The sequence below is a fragment of the Aquarana catesbeiana genome, linkage group LG03 (genome assembly GCF_042186555.1).
Source record: "Aquarana catesbeiana isolate 2022-GZ linkage group LG03, ASM4218655v1, whole genome shotgun sequence".
In the NCBI taxonomy this organism is placed as follows: domain Eukaryota; kingdom Metazoa; phylum Chordata; class Amphibia; order Anura; family Ranidae; genus Aquarana; species Aquarana catesbeiana.
In genome coordinates this window covers 78329175-78351438 of record NC_133326.1, presented here as the reverse complement: position 1 = coordinate 78351438, position 22264 = coordinate 78329175, and the positions used below count along the sequence as shown (strand labels likewise).

The window sequence follows — 22264 nt, the reverse complement described above, 5'->3', positions numbered from 1 at the left end:
TGCTTGAGCGGAGACCTTGCGTTTTTGAGGTTACCTTTTGGCCATGTTTTATTAAAGACCAACTATGAAATGAGATGGTCATAGTTATCACTTTCCATCAGTTATGAGTAAAGAGAGTCAGGGGATACCTGTACAAGTGGCAGTGCAACATGTTGCTGCTTACATCATACCTGGTGTTGCTCATATTTTTGGAATAGGAGATGTTAATGGCCAGGGTGTGCACAGAAAGGTGGCACAGATGAGCAGCATTTAGCTCAACCCAGAAGCTCTGCCAGTACAAACAGTGTTGCTTACCACAGTGTTGGCCCCCACTACTCGGCTTGTGGTAAATAACAGGTAGACAGTCCCTAATGATGCCGTAAGCTTAGGTGGGGAGGCTGCCTGGACAGGGCTGGGCTTCAGAGGCAAGAGATAGAGAGTTTGCCCTTCTTGGTGCTGCTTAAATTCTTGTTCAATATTTTTATTGAGGTTTACATAAGAAAAACAGAGAAGTGTATAGATGTATACATGGCATACATACAATGACTATAGAATCAGACTATCTCTTACATATCTATGAGTAAAAAAACAAGAATAAGGTCAAGTAGCAATCTGTGTAACAAAGCGATTGAAAGAACAATAATGAGAGCCCCTATTCGTTTGGTGAACCCAGTGAATCGTGCCTCCAGACCACCCATCCACCCCAATGGGCTCAAACTGTGATTGGGTGGGGGCACATTTATAAGGTGTTGAAGTGTACTCATCTAATACAAGAGGTAAGTTACAGTAGGGACGGAAAGTATTCAGACCCCCTTAAATTTTTCACTCTGTTATATTGCAGCCATTTGCTAAAATCATTTAAGTTAATTTTTTTCCTCATACACACAGCACCCCATATTGACAGAAAAACACAGAATTGTTGACATTTTTGCAGATTTATTAGAAAAGTAAAAACTAAAATATCACATGGTCCTAAGTATTCAGACCCTTTGCTCAGTATTTAGTAGAAGCCCCCTTTTGATCTAATACAGCCATGAGTCTTTTTGGGAAAGATGCAACAAGTTTTTCACACCTGGATTTGGGGATCCTCTGCCATTCCTCCTTGCAGATCCTCTCCAGTTCTGTCAGGTTGGATGGTAAACGTTGGTGGACAGCCATTTTTAGGTCTCTCCAGAGATGCTCAATTGGGTTTAAGTCAGGGCTCTGGCTGGGCCATTCAAGAACAGTCACGGAGTTGTTGTGAAGCCACTCCTTCGTTATTTTAGCTGTGTGCTTAGGGTGATCGTTTTGTTGGAAGGTAAACCTTTGGCCCAGTCTGGGGTCCTGAGCACTCTGGAGAAGGTTTTTGTCCAGGATATCCCTGTACTTGGCCGCATTTATCCTTCCCTCAATTGCAACTAGTCGTCCTGTCCCTGCAGCTGAAAAACACCCCCACAGCATGATGCTGCCACCACCATGCTTCACTGTTGGGACTGTATTGGGCAGGTGATGAGCAGTACCTGGTTTTCTCCACACATACCGCTTAGAATTAAGGTAAAAAAGTTCTATCTTGGTCTCATCAGACCAGAGAATCTTATTTCTCAACATCTTGGAGTCCTTCAGGTGTTTTTTAGCAAACTTCATGCGGGCTTTCATGTGTCTTGCAGTGCGGAGAGGCTTTTGTCTGGCCACTCTGCCATAGAGCCCTGACTGGTGGAGGGCTGCAGTGATGGTTGACTTTCCACAACTTTCTCCCATCTTCCAACTGCATCTCTGGAGCTCAGCCACAATGATCTTTGGGTTTTTCTTTACCTCTCTCATCAAGGCTCTTCTCCCCCGATAGCTCAGTTTGGCCGGACGACCAGCTCTAAAAAGGGTTCTGGTCGTCCTAAACGTCTTCCATTTAAGGATTATGGAGGCCACTGTGCTCTTAGGAACCTTAAGTGCAGCAGAAATTTTTTCGTAGCCTTTGCCAGATCTATGCCTTGCCACAATTCTGTCTCTGAGCTTTTTCAGGCAGTTCCTTTTGACCTCATGATTCTCATTTGCTCTGACATGCACTGTGAGCTGTAAGGTATTATATAGACAGGTGTGTGGCTTTCCTAATCAAGTCCAATCGGTATAATCAAACACAGCTGAACTCAAATGAAGGTGTAGAACCATCTCAAGGATGATCAGAAGAAATGGACAGCACCTGAGTTAAATATGAGTGTCACAGCAAAGGGTCTGAATACATAGGACCATGTGATATTTCAGGTTTTTTTTTTTTTTTTAATAAATCTGCAAAAATGTCAACGATTCTGTGTTTTTCTGTCAATTTGGGGTGTTGTGTGTACCTTTAATGAGGAAAAAAATGAAATTTAAATGATTTTAGCAAATGGCTGCAATATAATAAAGAGTGAAAAATGTAAAGGTGTCTGAATACTTTCCGTCCCCACTGTATATGGGGTAGGGATGAGCCGAACACCCCCCGGTTCGCTTCGCACCAGAACCTGCGAACGGACCAAAATTTTGCGCGAACTTTAGAACCCTGTTAAAGTCTATGGGACTCGACCGTTCAAAATCAAAAGTGCTCATTTTAAAGGCTAATATGCAAGTTATTGTCCTAAAAAGGGTTTGGGGACCCAGGTCCTGCCCCAAAAGTTTTAAAAACGGACTTTTTTTTTTTTTTAGGAGCAGTGATTTTAATGATGCTTAAAGTAAAAAAAGTGAAATATTCCTTTAAATATCGTACCTGGGGGGTGTCTATAGTATGCCTGTAATGTGGCGCGTGTTTCCCATGCTTAGAACAGTCCCTGCACAAAATGACATTTTTAAAGGAATAAAGTCATTCAAAACTGCTTGCGGCTTTAATGTCGGGTCCTGGCAATATGGATGAAAATCAGTGAGACAAACGGCATGGGTACCCCCCAGTCCATTACCAGGCCCTTTGGGTCTTGTATAGATATTAAGGGGAACCCTGCACCCAAATTAAAAAAAGGAAAGGCGTGGGCCCCCCAGGCCCTATATACTCTGAACAACAGTATACAGGCGGTGCAAACAAGACAGGGACTGTAGGTTTATTAAGTAGAATCTGTTTGTAATTTTGAACTGGTACATTTTTAAAGTGTAGCTCCAGCCAAAAAATCTATTTTTAAGCTTTTTGGAAAACCATAGGGAAGGGTTATCACCCCTGTAACATTTGTTTTGCTGTCTGTGCACCTCTTCAGAAGATTTTACCTCACTTCGTGTCCCAATGACAAATGTTTTTAGAAAATTTGGTGTTTTTTAGTGAAACAAGGATTGGTTATAAAGCATCAGTGGAGAGGAAACATGTTTTTCCCATATTAACTCTTACAGGAGAGAATTTCCCTTCCTAGGGGTAGATTTCATCTCACTTCCTGTTGTCTCCTTCTTCCGTTTGCAAGTAGGAGTCGTTTGTAAGTTGGATGTTTGAAAGTAGGGGCCTGCCCTATATACTCTGCAGAAATTGGGGCCTTAGGTGTTGGTGTTGCCACAACACTGTAAGCCCTCAGTTACTCTTGGTGGGCGCAGGAACGAGCCCTGCTGTGAACTATTAGATCAAGCATTGTAATTACATACCATTGTTGAGCAGTGGTAGAAAAATTGGGCCTTTGGTGGTGGTGTTGCCACAACACTGTAAGCCCTCACAGTTACTCTTGGTGGGCGCAGGAATGGGCCCTGATATTTAATAGCATCTAAACTGTGTATCCACTTGGTTTCTAACTGTAGTAAGGTAACGTTGATTCCACCGCCTCGAGCATGTAAAGCTACATGCTCAAGTGCGGCAAAACGAACAAGACTGGAATCAAAATCATGTTGGCATCCAATATATCTATTGAGGGCAGTAGTCGTTAGCTGTTTATAATGGTGTGATGTGATCTTTGATACGCTTCAATTACGAGCATTTCGTCTTACTGACGTAAAAACATCCGCACTGGCAGGTAGCCAGGTAGACAACTCCCACAGTTTTGCACTTAACCCTATGTTTAACTATATGAGTTTGGCCATTAGGAAGAATAATATCTTTAGAGTTGGAAATGAAAGAGCAGACATCACATCGCCTGCAAGGGAATGTGCCAGTGGAGGTAGTAGTGTCTAAATTTCTACGCATATGATGTCTGGTTACCAAACGGTCCCTCATAGAGGGAGCCCATCGGTATCTAATCGCAGGATAAGGTTTTATATATTTCTTAATTGTACTAACTGCAGTCAATGGAGGCCAAAATTTGGTGAGAATACCTCTCCTCTGAGTGTGTTGTTTGGAAAATTGGGTAATGATACGAACCGATTGATCTTTGGGGGTTTCTAGAATGAATAAGGTCCCTTCTGTTCAATTTAACTACTCTATTAAATGCCCTTTTAAAAAGGGATGCAGAATTTCATCTTGCAGCGAATGACTTGTATCTCGGATTACATCAAAGAGGATACAGTCGATCCCTTTTGAAAAAGGGCATTTAATAGAGTAGTTAATGTAGGAAATGTATGAATAGTGTTGATAGACTAGTTTGTGCAATTGAACCAAGTCCGTAGAAGACCAGGCTGCGAATGACATTGGAAATTTCCAAGCGGGGTAGAAGGCGGGATTCCTGAGGAAGGAAAGGAGGGGGTTATGTGGGGATTGGAGGTTGCAAGAACTCCTGAATTTGTCCCAGGTAGCCAGGGAATGCTTGGTTATGGGATTAGAGAGATGGGCTCTATCTTTGGGTTTGAGCCACGGCAATGGTGTCACTGTCAATTGATTCAGCAGCAATCCATAGGGGAGTCTCCACAGTAGCTGTGATAATTGTGCTGCATAGTAGTTGGAAGAAAAGTTCGGTAAACCTAACCCACCGCTTATTTTATTGACAGCATTGATTTAGGTAGGTGAGGTTTTGTGGTGCTCCATATAAATGACATAACTCTGCGTTGCGTGAGTCTTAAGAAATATGACCGTATTGGAATGGGAAGTTCTCTAAATAAATATAAGAATTTTGGTAATATCAACATCTTTATGGCATTAATTCTCCCTAGCCATGACAAGAAAAGAGAAGACTACTGTTTCATTAAGCCAGTGGTTTGTTTCAGTAATGGTAAATAATTTGCTGCAAACAGGTCTGGTAGTGAGGTCGTGAGTTGCACTCCTAAGTACGGGATTTGGTGAGATACCCAATTAAATGGTAGAGGTTTGGGCTTGTTGAAGCTCAGATTGTGTTAAGGAAACATTCAGCACATTCGATTTTGTGGGGTTGATATAGAGTCTGGAGATATGGGCCAATGTATCTAATAGGTCTAGTATATTTGGGTGGACACATGAGAATGAGTTCAAAAGATGAGGATATTGTCTGCGAAGAGACATAATTTATGTTGATGCCCGCCTAGTTCTATACCAACAAATGGCCCCTGCCCCCACCTATAACTGGCCTTCACAGCAAGGAGCACATGAAAGGGCTATCACATGAAAGACAAACGGAACATTCCATAGCTCAACTCACCAACCAGTCTGCCAAATGACCAAATTAACCTGTCCAACAGTCTGCGTTAACAACAGGGGTTTAGTTGACACACATTTGCAAATGCATACATAAGCTGCAAGGCCTCTTCACGGCACCCTGTGTATGCTTGCAGTCCTAACGCTACTGAATTTATAAGCGTTTCCACATTGAAGCACATGCATTAAATTAATAGATGAGGGGCAGGTGGGCCTGGAGGCAGCCCAATCCCCCTTAAAGGAACAGGAGCACACTGGAAACCCAGCAAGAGCACAATGGCAGAAAAGGTGTACAGTACAGCAAGGGCTCTATTACAAGGGATGAACAACATTCCTTGTGACAGCATGGGCCGTGACAGGTCCTCTTTATGGAGAGATCTAGGGTCCATTAGACCCACACATTTCTCCTCTGGACTCCAATACAGCTGATCAGACACAAATCGGTCTTATCGGCTGCTAACAGCCAGGAAAACAGAGGTGGAACCGGAAGTGATGACATACTAATTGCTTCCTGTTTCCGGTATCACAGAGAGGGAGGAACAGTGTCAGTTCCTCTCTCTGTTCTGTGCAGCATTGCTCCGAGGCTACGTGATCGGACGGCAGAGCCCGGGAAAGGTGGTGGGAAGGGGGTATTTAGCCACATAAATTACTTCTGCATTAAAGGGAATCATTGGCTGAAAATTTTCATACTGCCTGCTGTGGACATCCTACGGTTGGCAAGTGGTTTAATCAAACTCTTCTTGCCTTGTTAAAGCATTTAACCCCCCCAAAAAAATATGCTGCTCCTGTCTCTTTAATGTGCCAGCTGCAGCATGATACTTTTGCTTTTTTGCATTACTTCTCTGTATTTCTTACAATACCTGTTTGATCCTGAGTCCTGTAAAAAGCTGCGCTAAAAGTTAAAAATAATCTATATAAATGACATCAAAAGGGGATTTCTCCAAATCTTTTTCCAAGTGAAAACACCACCACCGTGCACTTCTAAGCAGTAGTGACAATCCACCCTAGTAGTTGAGCCTGCTTACCAGATGGCAAGCATAAAAGGGCAAGTGGCTTTAGCCCAGCCAAGGCCTTTTAGCTTGCTGACGCTCCCGGTGTTCCTATGGGGGGTAAATCTCCAGGCTCCCTTAGGCTCAGAGCGTGTGACACAGTACCTAAACTATGCCAAAACACTCTTGGGAGCCACTCCTGGGCTCTAACGATATGCAGGTGATGAAATCCAACTCGCTCAATCAGTAGCATTCCAGATCATCCATGATCTGGAATGCTACTGATTGAGCGAGTTGGATTTCATCACCTGCATATCGTTAGAGCCCAGGAGTGGCTCCCAAGAGTGTTTTGGCATAGTTTAGGTACTGTGTCACACGCTCTGAGCCTAAGGGAGCCTGGAGATTTACCCCCCATAGGAACACCGGGAGCGTCAGCAAGCTAAAAGGCCTTGGCTGGGCTAAAGCCACTTGCCCTTTTATGCTTGCCATCTGGTAAGCAGGCTCAACTACTAGGGTGGATTGTCACTACTGCTTAGAAGTGCACGGTGGTGGTGTTTTCACTTGGAAAAAGATTTGGAGAAATCCCCTTTTGATGTCATTTATATAGATTATTTTTAACTTTTAGCGCAGCTTTTTACAGGACTCTAGATTTTGGTGTAATCGCACTATATGCTGCTGCTTATTTACATTATATTTTTGTGTTAGCGCGGTTCTTCCTATTTACATACCTGTTTGATCCTGACAGCTCCTGTCTTCCCCCCTGAGAACAGACCACAATTATCATGGCTGCTGAGCCAAGATACCGCAGTCTAAATGCGTTTCTGCATCATCCGCAGGTCTCCCCTTTCCTCTGCCTGTTTTCAGCTCCCCCTCCCTCTTCCTGTCAACACCGTAGTCTGGATTGAGAAAGATGATCTCCTACACTCCCAGCCACGCCCCTCAAGCCTCCAACCTCCCCTTATAACCAGTCCAACACACGCCTAAAAAAAATACTGGCCTCCGACCTCCCCTTATAGCCAGTCCAACACACGCCTAAAAAAAAGTACCAGCCTCCAGTCTTCCCATATAGCTGGTCCAACATACTGACTACCCGATCACTACACATTGACAGCCCTATCACTACACACCACACACTTTTACACACTGCATTGATGGCCACAGGGAGGAAGATAAGAGATTCCTCTTCTGACGTATCTTGCATACATCAGAAGGAATCTGTGTCCCTCCTACTCAGCTTGGATATAAAGATGAAACAGGACAAGTGGCAGAGCTAAAAAAGGCTAGTTAAAAGGTATTTACACAAAAAAAAAGATGCTGCAATGCTTAGGGAACCATGTACTGTGTGCCTGATTAATTGGAGGCAATTGGATTAACATCCACTTTAACCACTTGCCGACTGGACGCTTTTACCTCCTTCCTGCCCAGGCCAATTTTCAGCTTTTAGTGCTGTTACACTTTTACATAGTCAGGTTGAAAAAAGACACAAGTCCATCTAGTTCAACCATAAAAATAAACAATATTGTACAATCCCATTTACCCAATTCTATACCCACAGTTGATCCAGAGGAAGGCGAAAAACCCCAGCAGAGCATGCTCCAAATTGCTACAGCAGGGGAAAAAATTCCTTCCTGATCCCCCAAAGTGCAATCGGAATTTCCCTGGATCAACTTTACCTATAAATGTTAGTACCCAGTTATATTATGTACATTTGGGAAAGTATCCAGGCCTTTCTTAAAGCAATCTTCTGAGCTGGCCAGAACCACCTCTGGAGGGAGTCTATTCCACATTTTCACAGCTCTTACTGTGAAGAGACCTTTCCATATTTGGAGATGAAATCTCTTTTTCTCTAGACGTAAAGACTGCCCCCTTGTCCTCTGTGTTGACCGTAAAGTGAATAACTCAACACCAAGTTCATATGAACCTTCCTAGCACAAACCCTCCCTAATCTTGTCTCCTAGCACAGCCCAACCTATCCCTCCTCCTAGCACCCCCCCAACCCCCATTAATAACCTTAATTACTTCTCCTAGAACAGCTCCCCTAATCCTCACTTCTACAACAACTCCCCTAATACCTCCTCCTAGCACAACCCACCCACCTGTACCCAAATTTCCCGTCTAGCACATGGCTGTAGATGGTTTGGAAAGGGTGCTAGGCCCCCCACCTAGCACAAACCCTTCCAAATCACCTTCCTAGCATAAACCCTCCCTAATCCTGTCTCCTAGCACAGACCACCTTATCCCTCCTCCTAGCACAGCCCCCCAATCCCTCCTCCTAGTACAACCCACCAATCCCTCCTCCTAGTACAACCCACCCACCTCTACCCAAATTTCCCTTCTAGTACATGGCTGTAGATGGTTTGGAAAGGGTGCTAGGCCCCCCACCTAGCACAAACCCTTCCAAATCACCTTCCTAGCACAAACCCTCCCTAATCCTGTCTCCTAGCACAGACCACCTTATCCCTCCTCCTAGCACAGCCCCCCCAATCCCTCCTCCTAGTACAACCCACCCACCTCTACCCAAATTTCCCTTCTAGCACATGGCTGTAGATGGTTTGGGAAGGGTGCTAGGCCCCCCACCTAGCACAAACCTTCCCAAATCACCTCCCTAGCACAAACCCTCCCTAATCCCATCTCCTAGCACAGCCCACCCTATTCCTCCTCCTTTCACCTCCCCCCAAAATAACCCTCCTAGCACAACCCCCCAATACCTCCTCCTAGCACAACCAACCCACCTCTACTCAAATTCCCATTCTGGCACATGGTTATAGATGATTTAGAAAGAGCGCTAGGCCCCCCTCCTAGCACAAACCTTCCTTAATCACCTCCATAGCACAAACCCTCCCTAATCCTATCTCCTAGCACAGCCCACCCTATTCCTCCTCCTTTCACCTCCCCCAAAATAACCCTCCTAGCACAACCCCCATAATACCTCCTTCTAGCACAACCAACCCACCTCTACTCAAATTCCCATTCTGGCACATGGTTATAGATGATTTAGAAAGAGCGCTAGGCCCCCCTCCTAGCACAAACCTTCCTAAATCACCTCCATAGCACAAACCCTCCCTAATCCTATCTCCTTGCACCCCCCCCCTAAAATAACCTTCCTAGCACAACCCCCTCACCTCTACCCAGATCCCAACAACCTGGTGTGTTTGGCTTCATTTCAGCTTCTGAATGGCTTTCCATGTGTCACTGACAAAGGAAAAGCCATTATACAGCTGCTGTTCCTCAGCTGAAATTGAAGGTTCAATAGGGTCTCCGTCACAATCAATGTTGTTCATCAGGTCTTCCGGTTTTATCCTCTCTCTTGTGAAGTTTCTGAAGCCCTAAAAAAGAAAGAGAGAGCCATGAGATCCACCACTTATTAGAAGAAATGCCTCTATGACCTTTGGGGACCATCTGCCCATGTGTGGGCCATTCAAGTCCATAGGACTGAAATGTCAGATACCAGTCATCACTGTGCATAAGCAAAGATAAGGATTGTCACTATTAGAATTGTGCAGACTCACTTCTGAATAGTTTATATTTGTCCCCTAATCTCACTTCTCCTGAGTCTCCAGATTGAGTCAGGCAATAAGGCAAATATACTGTGCACTGCAAATGCACTTGCTCCAAAGCTTAGTAAATGAGGTAAACTTTGCAAAGAACACTTGATTGCATGCAACAAAAATAAAACAAACAGTGTTTTTGGTTGCACATGATTGGATAATAGAAATCAGCAGAGCTTTCCCTTAGAACTAGAGCAACTGCGCTTGCAGTACACAGTATATTTGCCTTTAGTAAATCAACCTGTGTCTCCCAGTTCTTGAGTGCATAACTGCATCAAATAAAAGAACCCTGTGGCCGTGAAATGTAAGTCCTTCCCTGAGACTCTCAAACTGGTGAGTCAGATTCAAGGTAAAGCTAAGATGGCAAATGAAAATGCTGCACAATTAGAATAAATGAAGTCTGAATATTCAGATTCTCCTCTCCTAACACTTGTACTGAATTACATGTGATAGAAAGATATATATACTTGCCTATTTTTAGGTGATCCTGCTTCACTGTGTCAGCCAGTAGCAGCTGCAGGGGAGAGCAGGGAGCACTAAAAACTGTTGGGCCATATGAGTCTATGGGTGATGTTACCACTCCTAGGCATTCCAGCCACTGCCGGTGTTCTGCCGAGAAAGTTCCCCCCGGCGGATAATGACTCCCCTGTCCTGTGCAGGCCGTTCGTACTGCGCAAGAGCAGCGCATGCGCAGTACAGGGGGGTCCTTATCCGCCGGGAGAACTTTTTCAGCAAGACACCAGCACTGTCTCCTCTCCCTTGCAGCTGCTTTTTCTGGCTGACACAAGGAAGTCAGATCACCTGACCAGATTGGAGCAGCCTGATAGGCAAGTATATACATCTTTTTTACATAGGTTAATCAATAGATGTTGGGGGAGGGGACATTTTTAAGATTAGTTAGGGTTTAGCTTGGAATTCCTCTAGAAGCACAATGATACTCTCTCACAAATGTCATTGTCTCCTTTATAAACACCCCCGCTAAAAGTGTCATGATTGGTCACAGCTGTGTACAGTGACAGGTTGGTGGACCGTATACAAACTGCTCAGATTTTTTTACTTACCTTCCGTTGTACGAAAAAAGGAGGGCGTGCCTCCCCCGCTTCCACTTCCTTCCAGTTTATGCCGTTGAAAAATGGGTGATCTTGTATGTCGGCAATGAAATCATTGCGTCTGCATGGATCTTTACACAGGAGCTGTGGGGGAAAAATAGAAAAACATAAGATGACAGCTATGGCATAACATTGCTAAGAAGTCTATTTATACAGTCCTGTGGCCTTCACTCTCCGCACATCGCAGGAAATACTCCACACGGCGCTGGTAATGTATATCCTATTAATAAATTGCTGAGCGCAATGTGGAGTCTACGGTGTGTTCTCTGCATAATGCTGCAAAGAATGCATGATCATAGGATGAGAGTGCCGTCACATGACCCTTTTTTTTTTTTTTTTTTTCTTTTAACGATCATTAGATTGAATGGGGCTTCACTTTTGTTCAGAGTCCCAAAGCTAGTTAAGTTCAAATCGTATTTATAAAGCACACTGGCTCCTTGGCTGAGCCTATATGTCTACTTTCCCTGTTCCGCTTGGACTGTCACTACGTACCTTTTCCAGAAGGTCCTTGACGTCGGGGTCAGCGCCCTTTGGGTAGCGTGGCACATCATACTTTATAGCTCGTGCCTCAGTCAAACTCTCTGGAAAGGCAAATCGATTAAATGCCAGGTCAAATAGTAAGATCCCCAATGCAAAGTAATCCACGGCTCCATCATACGGAACTTTGAACAACATCTGTGAGAAAATCAGAGAGAGAGAGTAGGATTAGAATGACAAATCAGACTGGAAAGCAGCATCATTTAGAACAAGGTTCCACCCAGAAGTTTTCATTAAAAATGTATAATTTAGGTTATTTAGAATCATCCAACTTCTATGTGGAGCCGACATAAACAAGCCATTACACACGTCCAGATTAACTGTCTGTACACACAGAGCTATAAGTACAATTCTTTGACCCTTGCCAAATTGGCAAGAGTAATTTTTATCCTGACATATTTATATTAATAATGATATCAGTGATGCATCATATATGGATTTTAACTAATCCTGAGCAAAGATATGGGTCTCCCAGGGCTGGATGGTAACTGGACAGGGTCTCCCAGGGCTGGATGGTAACTGGACAGGGTCCCCCAGGGCTGGATGGTAACTGGACAGGGTCCCCCAGGGCTGGATGGTAACTGGACAGGGTCCCCCAGGGCTGGATGGTAACTGGACAGGGTCCCCCAGGGCTGGATGGTAACTGGACAGGGTCCCCCAGGGCTGGATGGTAACTGGACAGGGTCCCCCAGGGCTGGATGGTAACTGGACAGGACCCCCAGGGCTGGATGACTCCCGAGCGAAACTTCCCATCCCAGAACACAATCAAATGTGAGCTTTCTATAGTCCAGATAAAGCAGTTATTTCTCGCCCGGTTATTGGCACGTTAGAGAGAACCTATCCCTGTGGAATAAACTTGTCCCAACTTCCTATCAGTGCTGAAAGCTCTGATTATTCAACTTCCAAAAGTGGTGCTAGTTCCAGGGCAGGCCACACATACGGACATGCCAGCCATGGAACTAGCACTGCTGCTGGGAGTCGGTGCCTTTCTTTAGTGCCAGATGCGACCCTCAGCTGAGACTGGTAAAGGCCAAGCTGACAGGTTCTCTTTTTATTCTGGTCAATAATTATACTGTGTATATTGGTTTTCTATCATCTAGGCCTAATCTGGTTCATAGTTGCACTTCATACACAGGTTCTCTTTAATTCTGGACAGGCCCAATCTGGTCCTTTATTGCCAGATTTATACAGGTTTCTTTAGGACTAATATGATATATAATTGCTATGTGTATGAGCATATTAGAAAAGTAGAAAAAATGATTTTTTAACTTACTTCTGGAGCCGCATTAAACATACGTCCAAAGTATTCTGTCACCATGTTGTATCCAAACACGTTTAATACTGCCAAGCCGAAGTCCGCGATCTTTACATGACCGGTGCTGTCTACAAGAATGTTATCATTCTTTATGTCCCTGTGGAGAGAAAATAAGTGTCAGTTCTGCAATTCAGACAATTATCCCCCATATACCCCAATATTACTGATCCACAGAGGGATCGACAATACCAAAGCTCCCTTTTCTAGCACAGTCCATGCAGAGCTTGATACAATTCAGGAAACAGTCGTATCTTTAATGAACTGATTGCACTAAATGAGCTGTGCTGTCATTAAAGTGGAGGACCACCCTGAAAAAAAAATTCACCAAAAATCCTAAAAAAAAAAAAAAAAAAATTTGAAAAAAAAAAAAAAAGTTTAAACTTGCCTAAACCCTTGTTGCTAGGCAGTCTTCCTATTCTGCGGCGTGTTATGCTCCTCGGTGAGCGGCCCCGTTGTCTTCTGGGAACTGTGTGTTCCGAGAACACCACGGGGCCATTCACAGAGTGCCGCTCGCGCGTGCACAGTAGTAAACTGGCAGTGAAGCCTCAAGGCTCCACTGCCTATTTCCCTTACCTAGGATGGCGGTGCCGAGAGCCGAGGGACGGGTCGGCCTCGGGCGGCCGACATCGTGGGCACCCAGGACAGGTAAGTATTTATTTAAAGTCAGCAGCTACAGTGTTTGTAGCTGCTGACTTTTACTTTTTTTTTTTTACGGCCGGAATCCCGCTTTAACCACGTACAGACCACTACTGGGCATTTATTAACAATGCCTTTGGGCAGCTGTTGCGCCCTCTAACCACTGTGTAGCGAGCCATGCTTGTACAGCTCCGTACACAGACACAGTGTGCAGAGCTGATCTGAACAGCTCAGTACCTTGCGATCGCTGTGGTGACCACATTGCCAATCCCTTCTGCTTACATGAGAGAAAGGAGAAGAATTGTAATAACCCATGAATAGGGAATGAATGGAACAGCAACTGAACCATTCATTCATTGGGGGGTTGGGGTAAATTGTAAAATGATTGAAGAATGTTATATTTACCTGTGAACGATGCCTCTGGAATGCAGGTACTGCAGACCACACACGAGCTCCGCTGCCACGAGTTTGAGTGTGGGGAGGTCCATTGTGTCAGTGGGCTCAATTATGCCACTTGCCTCCAATGCGTCAGGCAGATCTCCTCCTCTCATATAGTCCATAACATAGAATAAGTAATTCTGGAGAAAGAATACAGACAGGTCAGTGAATGAATTTCAGTTAAAAGGTCCAAATGAAAGTAACTAACAAGTTACAATTTTCTACCAAAACAAACTACTGAAGATCTATCTCTCTATCTCTCTATCTCTCTATCTCTCTATCTCTCTATCTCTCTATCTCTCTATCTCTCTATCTATCTCATGTATAGCATCTCACTTTCCGGCAGTTGCTGTAAATACTGAAGTGTTCCATGGAGAAAGGACACATATACTAAACTTATAAGCAATGTACATTTTTTGGTAACATGTTTCTAGTGTCTTCTCCTACACCTGATTAATCTCATCCTGGATTCAAGCAATGTTTGTGCTCCTGTATGTTATATTTTATATATGCTGTTCATTTGATAATTCTGACTTTTTAACTTTTCCAACATTAGACTTACCTCCGTCTGGAATGTGGCATAAGCATGGGCACAGAAAAGACTGCCCGCAGCCTTCTCCATGGCTATGCGCTCATTTAGCACCCTGTCTGGGTTCTCCCTAATTGGCTGCCTCTTGTGGGCCATTTTCACAGCCACCAGTAGTCCGCTGTCACGGTGTGTCGCCAGCACCACCTGTAGGAGAGAGACAGTTAATACATCTTTTCCATGCACTCTAGCTGAATATCATTATTATACAATCCTCATGTTCTATGCCTAAATATCTTAAATTACTTCTGTCCTGTTGGTTTTGCCATTTGATGAAATATAACCGACTGCCATATGTGTTCTGTACACAAAAACTTTGTCAGCCTTATTCACCACAGGAGGCTGATTTATAAGCATCAGAATTCACTCAGCAGAAGTCAGACGAGGTGGATTCTGACTGGTTGCTGCACTGCCAGGCACAGTGTGACACTCCCCATTACAATGTTCCCTTGCAGTAGAGTCACCCTCTGCACTACAAGGGTTAGTTGCTCATTGTACCTTGGGGATAATGAATAAGGTAATGTACTGTATTTACTGTATTCCTTACTCCCGCAGGCCTCCCCCGCACAGCATGACCACTCCCTCTGAAGTGTCTTCCCTTCATTGCCTGGCCGGTTGTAGCTCTCTGATCTCATCCCATATAGTGCAGATCCAGGAGTCCTGCATTATATGGAAGGATGTTGAGGGCCATGGGAAGCGGAGGAGAGTGCTGGCTGCCATTGACGTGACTAACAGACATCCCGACCTGCAAAAATCCATTTCAGGGAAGTTTCAAACTCCTTTCAGGGAGGTGACGCTTCGCGCAGAGCATTGTGCTTGGAGACCACCCAGGTGTGTTAGAAAAGCAAATGAATATTTGCTTTTCTAACACTGAACCGCCTCTCCGGCAATCAGGAAGCGCGGGTCTGATACCCATCACCTGATTTGCTGAAAGGTCAGGCGCTCCTATTGGACATCTAGCAGGAGGAAAAGCATGGAGAACACAGGAGCTGCTCCCTGACCCGCTGCCCGTCCCACAGCTCACCGCTGTCATCCGCTGCCTGACACGCCACCGAGATGGGGTAAGTGCCACTCAGACAGCGAGCGGGCAAGGGGGGGTGCTGGTTAAAAGCCGCCGGGGGTCACAGTGGCTGCATTTGATGGATATAGTGCGGCTGCAATTCATGGGCACAGTGAGGCTGCAATTCATGGCATGGTGAGGCTGCATTTGACTGGGGGGGTAACATGCAGGAAGACAGTGAGATCACCAACACTCACTGCAGCACACCAGTGTGAGCCCACATCATAGTACACAGGACCAGGTACTGAAAGAAACCTCCTCACCTGCAGGGGGGGATTGGGAGCGAGCAGGAAGGGGGGGGGGGGGGAGGCCGGTCACAGCTCATCTACTTGGAAGGAAGGACCCAGCACAAGGCTCAGTCATCAGCATCCAGAGCATCCCTAACAGTATACAATGTCCGCTTATTTTAAATGTTCCCATCCACATGTCCTATTCAGACACAGCACACTGGCTGCCCAGAGTGTGGGCGGGGACAGTGAGAAAGGGGGGCTGGAGGAGGCAGAGCGGATCCACCCTCTTCCATTCGGCTTTGCTCTAAAGGGACACAGACTGTCAGCTCAGAAGCAGGGAACAGCACTGTGACAGGACAGATGTCCGCTCACAGCACTAACGTTCCTGCACCCCGGCCCAGCCCGCCCCTGACTCAGCCACAGACAGAGCAGCCGTACTCCATTTGGCCACTCGGGCTGCTCTGTCTGTCTGTGGCTGAGTGACAGGTGCAGCCAGGAGATCGCCCTACATTCGCGGGTGTCTGGGAGCCCGCAACCAAATGCGGGAGGTTCCCGCGGCTCGCGGTAGACTTGAGATGTCTGGATTAATAAGTTAAGGATCTCGCCGTATTCACCTCCCCCTAGGCAAAATGAGCATTTAACATGCAGAGAGAGCAAAATGGGAATCCCGCCTATTTGAAATCGTAGCACTCACCGAATGGATTTCGGAGGGTGTGATCAAAAATTAGAATTAGTCAACACAGAAAAATAAAAAACAAATAGATCTCCACACACCTACATGAGTGTGTAAATAATGTTTAGAAAAAAACCCTCACAAATGGGAGGGGATAAACAGATCCCACAGTCTGCAGACCTATTCCCTCCCCTAGTATGGTGCTTTTTTCTATGTATATCGCTTTTTATAGGCAATAAAATTATTGTAGTTCAACTCATGTAGGTGTGTGGAGATCTATGTGTTTTTTATTTTTCTGTGTTGACTTAAAATGATCATTTAACCCTTGCAGTGGTGGGGGGCAAGGGTGTACAGATAGTCTTGCTGAGGACTTCATTCCAATCCTTCTCCCCGCAGACTTAGCTGAGTGTACATGTTTATGCTGCACATGGTGTACAGTCTTCTGTGCGGAGGGTCATATTGTGTCCCCCCCCAGTGTTTATAGTTTCCTTAGTAGTTATCTTCGATCACTTACCTTCCCAAAGCCTCCTTCTCCAAGTATCTTATGGAAGATGAAGTCGTCTGGACCCAGGGAGGCCGTTTCACGTTCTTTTCTTTTTTTGCTGTGAGTCAATGTCGTTCCGCTAACTCCTAGAGAAAGAAAGAAATTACATTTATTACCCCGTCACCAATCATGTTACAGGAATTGAAGGCTCCAAAACAGAAAGAACTGCTAAAACAGAGTACAGCAAACAAAAACGTCTTACTCCAGCTAGAACTGATCATTCGGTTTTGCATGTTGGGCACTTTCACAATGGGGCAGGCGGGTATTGGTGGTAAAGTGCTGCTATTTTTAGCAGTGATTTACCGTAGTTTTACCAGCACTTTTTGGCCACTAGTGGGGTGCCTTTAACCCTCACTAGCGGCCGAAAAAGGTTTAAAAGTGCCACTTCGCTGGTGCTGCCCATTGATTTCTATAGGCAAGGGCGCTTTAGGAGCAGTATAAACACCGCTCCTAAAGCGCCTCAAAGATTCTGCTTACAGGACTTTTTTAGCGTCCTGCCAGCGCACCGCTCCAGTGGGCTTTCACAGTGGAGTAACAGGAGAGGCGCTTTACAGGCGCTATTTTTAGCGCTATATCGCTTGTAAAGCGCCTCACTGTGAAAGTATCCTAAATCAGTTAAACAAATGTCAAATCGATAGCCAATTCCTCTGCCACAAGGTAAACCAGATCCTATTCAAACAGCGCCCCTCCCTGGTATACTTGGGATCTGACTGCCATCTCACCAATCTTCATGCCAGGATTAGAAATAAATAAAAACTCTCCATTTCTGACCTGATAGAAAGCCAGGATTATGATGTCAGGCCTGGAGCATGAGCCATTAAGAACAGGTCAGCAATTGGAGCCCCTGTATTGTTTTTACAGGTTCCCTTTACCCCTTCCTGCTAGCTCCTTATGACCCTTTCAACTGACATCCTGTGCTGGACAGCTTGGTCTGTTAAAAAAAAAAAAAAGCTGAACCACAAACTTGCTGGCCAGATCACCAGGTGATAAACTATGTAAAAAGTGGAACTCAGGAAAGCAAAGACTGTGATCTACTGACAGCCTATATAATTTTTCATTTTGGCTAGAGTTCCACTTTAACGCTTCAAAATCTTCCCAATAACAAAGCAAATCTCTGCTGTTTGAGTTCATTTTAACTAATGTTGAAGTTAGTGGAGAAATGCCTTCCCCTCCCCCCTTCCCCATGTACTATATAATAATCCATCGTTATAACACTTACCTGCTTTGTCTGTTCTTCCTTTTTTCGTCACAGGACTCTCACATTCAGTCTCTTCAGTAGATTTCCTCTTCTTGCCTCTCTGTTCTGCAGTGTAATTTCTGCTCGGTGTCTCACCATTCTCCTCTGAAGAGCTCTGTAATGTCTTCTTCTTTACCACAGGACTCTCACATTCAGTCTCTGCAGGAAATTTCCTCTTCTTTCCTCTCTGCTGTGCAGAGCTCTGTCCTGTCTCTGCAGCGCTGTCATATTTGCTCTGCTTCCTTGTAGTATCGTCATCCTCCTCTGAAGAGCTCTGTACTTTCCTCTTCTTGGTCACAGGACTCTCACATTCAGGCTCTTCAGTATATTTCCTCTTCTTTCCTCTCTGCTGTGCAGAGCTCTGTCCTGTCTCTGCAGGGCTGTCATATTTGCTCTGCTTCCTTGTAGTATTGTCATCCTCTGAAGAGCTCTGTACTGTCCTCTTCTTCACCACAGGACTCTCACATTCAGGCTCTTCAGTATATTTCCTCTTCTTTCCTCTCTGTTGTGCAGAGCTCTGTCCTGTCTCTGCAGGGCTGTCATATTTGCTCTGCTTCCTTGGGGTTGCACCATTCCCCTCCACAGAGCCCTGTCCTTCCTCTCTAGTGCTATCAGATACTTTCTCTCTGCGCCTCTTTCTGGTGCTCATATCTGAATTATTAGATGTTGAACAGCAGACGTTCTCAACTCTGCTGACTTCTTCCTCCTCCTCCTTAGATTCCCTAAGTTGCCTCTGGGAGATTGGAGCAAAAGGCTCCTTCCTCTTACGGATCTGTCTCACCATTTTGTTTTTTATTTTTTAAAAAATAAAAATATAAACAAACCGCTCTATTCCTCCTAGATTGCGATGTCCTTCCTCTAATATATATTATATAATCTATATAACAGAATGAATAATTCACCAACTCTGAAATGGAGCAACTGAAAACACGTCTGTACTCTGCAAGCTTCTAGTTAGAAGTGTCAGAGTGGCATCTGTGAGCAGCTGTTTATCAGGTAGGTCTCACTATGACATCATCACTGAACATGTGTTGCCGCGGCAACTGGCTGGGTGGCAGTTATTATGCAAATGAGCAAAATCCCTGCAACATTACTGGACAGCAGATGTGACAGTTATTATGCAAATTAGCCAAATCCCTGCAACATTACTGAACAGCAGATGTGACAGTTATTATGCAAATTAGCAAAATACCTGCAGCATTACTGGACAGCAAATGTGACGGTTATTATGCAAATTAGTTCAAATTTCCTTCCAGGTGCCATTCACCTCCTCTGACATATTCTGTAGTGTTGTACAATCACAAATCATTCTACATTAACTGACATATTCTACTCTATTTATTTATTTTTATTTGCAACATCGGCTGGATCCAGTACACAACACTTACAAATTTTACATATATGTGCCATTGTGCATATGTTAATTGTAAGTTTTTCAATCAACATGGACCCTGCCTTAGTGAGCTTCTGAGGGTTTAACCACTTGCCTACTGGGCACTTAATCCCCCCTCCTGCCCAGACCAATTTTCAGCTTTCGGTGCTCTCACACTTTGAATGACAATTACTCAGTCATGTAATACTGTAACCAAATGAATTTTTTGTCCTTTTTTTCATACAAATAGAGCTTTCTTTTGGTGATATTTGATTACCTCTGGGTTTTTAATTTTTTGCACTATAAATGAAAAAAGACCGAAAATTTAGGAAAAAACGCATTTTTCTTAGTTTCTGTGATAAAATTTAGCAAATTATTTTTCTTCATAAATTTTGGCCACAATTTATACTGCTACATATCTTTGGTAAAAATAATCCAAATTAGTGGATATTATTTAGTCTGTGTGAAAGTTATAGAGTCTACAAGCTGTGGTTCAAATCATAAAAAAATTGATCACACCTGATGTACTGGTGGCCTATCTCATTTCTTAGTAATAGTGAGTACTGGTGCGCAAACCACAAACTAAAATATAAAAAAATATATAATACAATGATAAAGCCGCCACCCCAAAGGTGTTCCCACACCAAAAAATATCTGACAAAATAATAGGTAATGTGGCGCTAAATCCAAAAAAAGTGTGCAAAAATACAATATAGATGGTGTGAAATAGTTATTATGATAATAATGTAAAACAACCACGTAAATGGAAATTCTAAAAGAAAATCCAAATGATAATTGTGTCAAAAACAATTAATCTACCATCATATTGTGTACCAAAGGTTATAATAAACCATTGCTACAACAAAAATTGGGTGTAGGTTTCCCTATTTCTAAATCGCTAATGGGCCTCACACATCCAAAACACAGGGGTTATCATCAAATAATCCAAAAAGTGACTGAATCCAAGCAAAGCTTAATATTAAGAGTACATTAATAAGTACATCAGACCACTGTGCAAATGAAAACAATAAATATAGTACAAAATAATAAAATTGAGTAATGACACTGCAAATTCTGTGTAATAACAATATATGTATATTATATGTATATTGCACACCTATCTCATTTCTTGTGACCCGAACAAGTCAGGAAAGTACAAATACCCCCCAAATGACCCCTTTTTTTGAAAGTAGACATTCCAAGGTATTTAGTAAGATGTAGGGGTGCAACGGATCAAAAAACTCACAGTTCGGATCGTTCCTCGGATCAGGAGTCACGGTACGAATCATTTTCGGAAAAACAAAAAAAATCTCCCCCACTGTAATAGTATCCACAGTCTCCCCCACTGTAATAGTATCCACAGTCTCCCCCACTGTAATAGTATCCACAGTCTCCCCCACTGTAATAGTATCCACAGTCTCCCCCACTGTAATAGTATCCACAGTCTCCCCCACTGTAATAGTATCCACAGTCTCCCCCACTGTAATAGTATCCACAGTCTCCCCCACTGTAATAATACATTTGCAGGGAATTTGTCAGGGTATGGCAGAGTATTGGCAGGGTATGGCAGCGTATTGGCACTGCTGCCATCCGATCTCTCCCCTCCACTGTACAGATTAGTACACAGAGGGGAGAGCGGAACCAGGGTCATGTCATTTGAAGGAGCGATCATGTGGTAAACGGCCGCCGGGTGTACCAAGATGGCCGCCGCTCCTGAGCTAGGCCGAGGCAGCGGCGCGCTCCGCGGAGCGCATGTGTGCCGATCCGAGCAGGTTGAACCGTTCGGATCACGGGTCGGTGACGATCCGTTGCAGCCCTAGTAAAATGCATGGTGAGGTTTTTGATGTCATTTTTTCCCACAATTCTTTGCAAAATGAAGATTTTGTTTCTTTCCCACAAAATTGTCATTGTAATAAGTTATTTCTCTCACATGGTATGTGTATACCACAAATGACACCCCAAAATACATTCTGCTACTCCTCCTGAGTATTACGATACGACATGTGTGGGACTTTTTCACAGCCTAGCCACATAGAGAGGCCCAACATGCAGGGAGCACCATCACGTGTTCTAGGAGCAAAAATTACACATCTAACTTGTTGATTACCTATTACATTTCGAAGCCCCTGGAGCACCAGGACAATGACAGATGGCACTGATACGTGGCACTGATGACAGATGGCACTGATGACACGTGACACTGATGACAGATGGCACTGATACGTGGCAACATGACACTGATAACAGATGGCAAGTGACACTGACAGGTGGCACTGATGACAGATGGCACTGATATATAGCACTGGGGACAGATGGCACTTATACGTGGCAGTGGGGACAGATGGCACTTATACGTGGCAGTGGGGACAGATGGCACTGACAGGTGGCAGTGGGGACAGATGGCACTGTGGACAGGTGGCACTGTGGACAGGTGGCACTGTGGACAGGTGGCACTGTGGACAGGTGGCACTGTGGACAGATGGCAGTGGGGACAGATGGCACTGACAGGTACTCTGGGCACTTTTTATTTTCCGTTTTTTGTTTTTGTTTTTCTGACGCTCA

The 22264-nt window shown here is 44.4% G+C and overlaps 1 protein-coding gene and 1 long non-coding RNA gene across 2 annotated transcripts in view; one reads left to right on the top strand and one right to left on the bottom strand.

Moving 5' to 3' along the window:
- The window catches only part of LOC141131451 (uncharacterized), a 110529-nt gene that overhangs the window by 31137 nt on the left and 57128 nt on the right, over positions 1 to 22264 (top strand). The gene's annotated exons all lie outside the window — the stretch shown is intronic.
- On the bottom strand, positions 9576 to 16071 carry LOC141131136 (protein kinase C delta type-like). The gene is made up of 7 exons (XM_073618193.1): positions 15976 to 16071; positions 14563 to 14733; positions 13968 to 14140; positions 12885 to 13023; positions 11567 to 11749; positions 11027 to 11158; positions 9576 to 9743 (listed from the first exon to the last, which is right to left on the bottom strand). Exons 2-7 carry the CDS (start codon positions 14683 to 14685, stop codon positions 9576 to 9578), a joined length of 918 nt encoding a protein of 305 aa, XP_073474294.1. The 5' UTR covers positions 14686 to 14733; positions 15976 to 16071.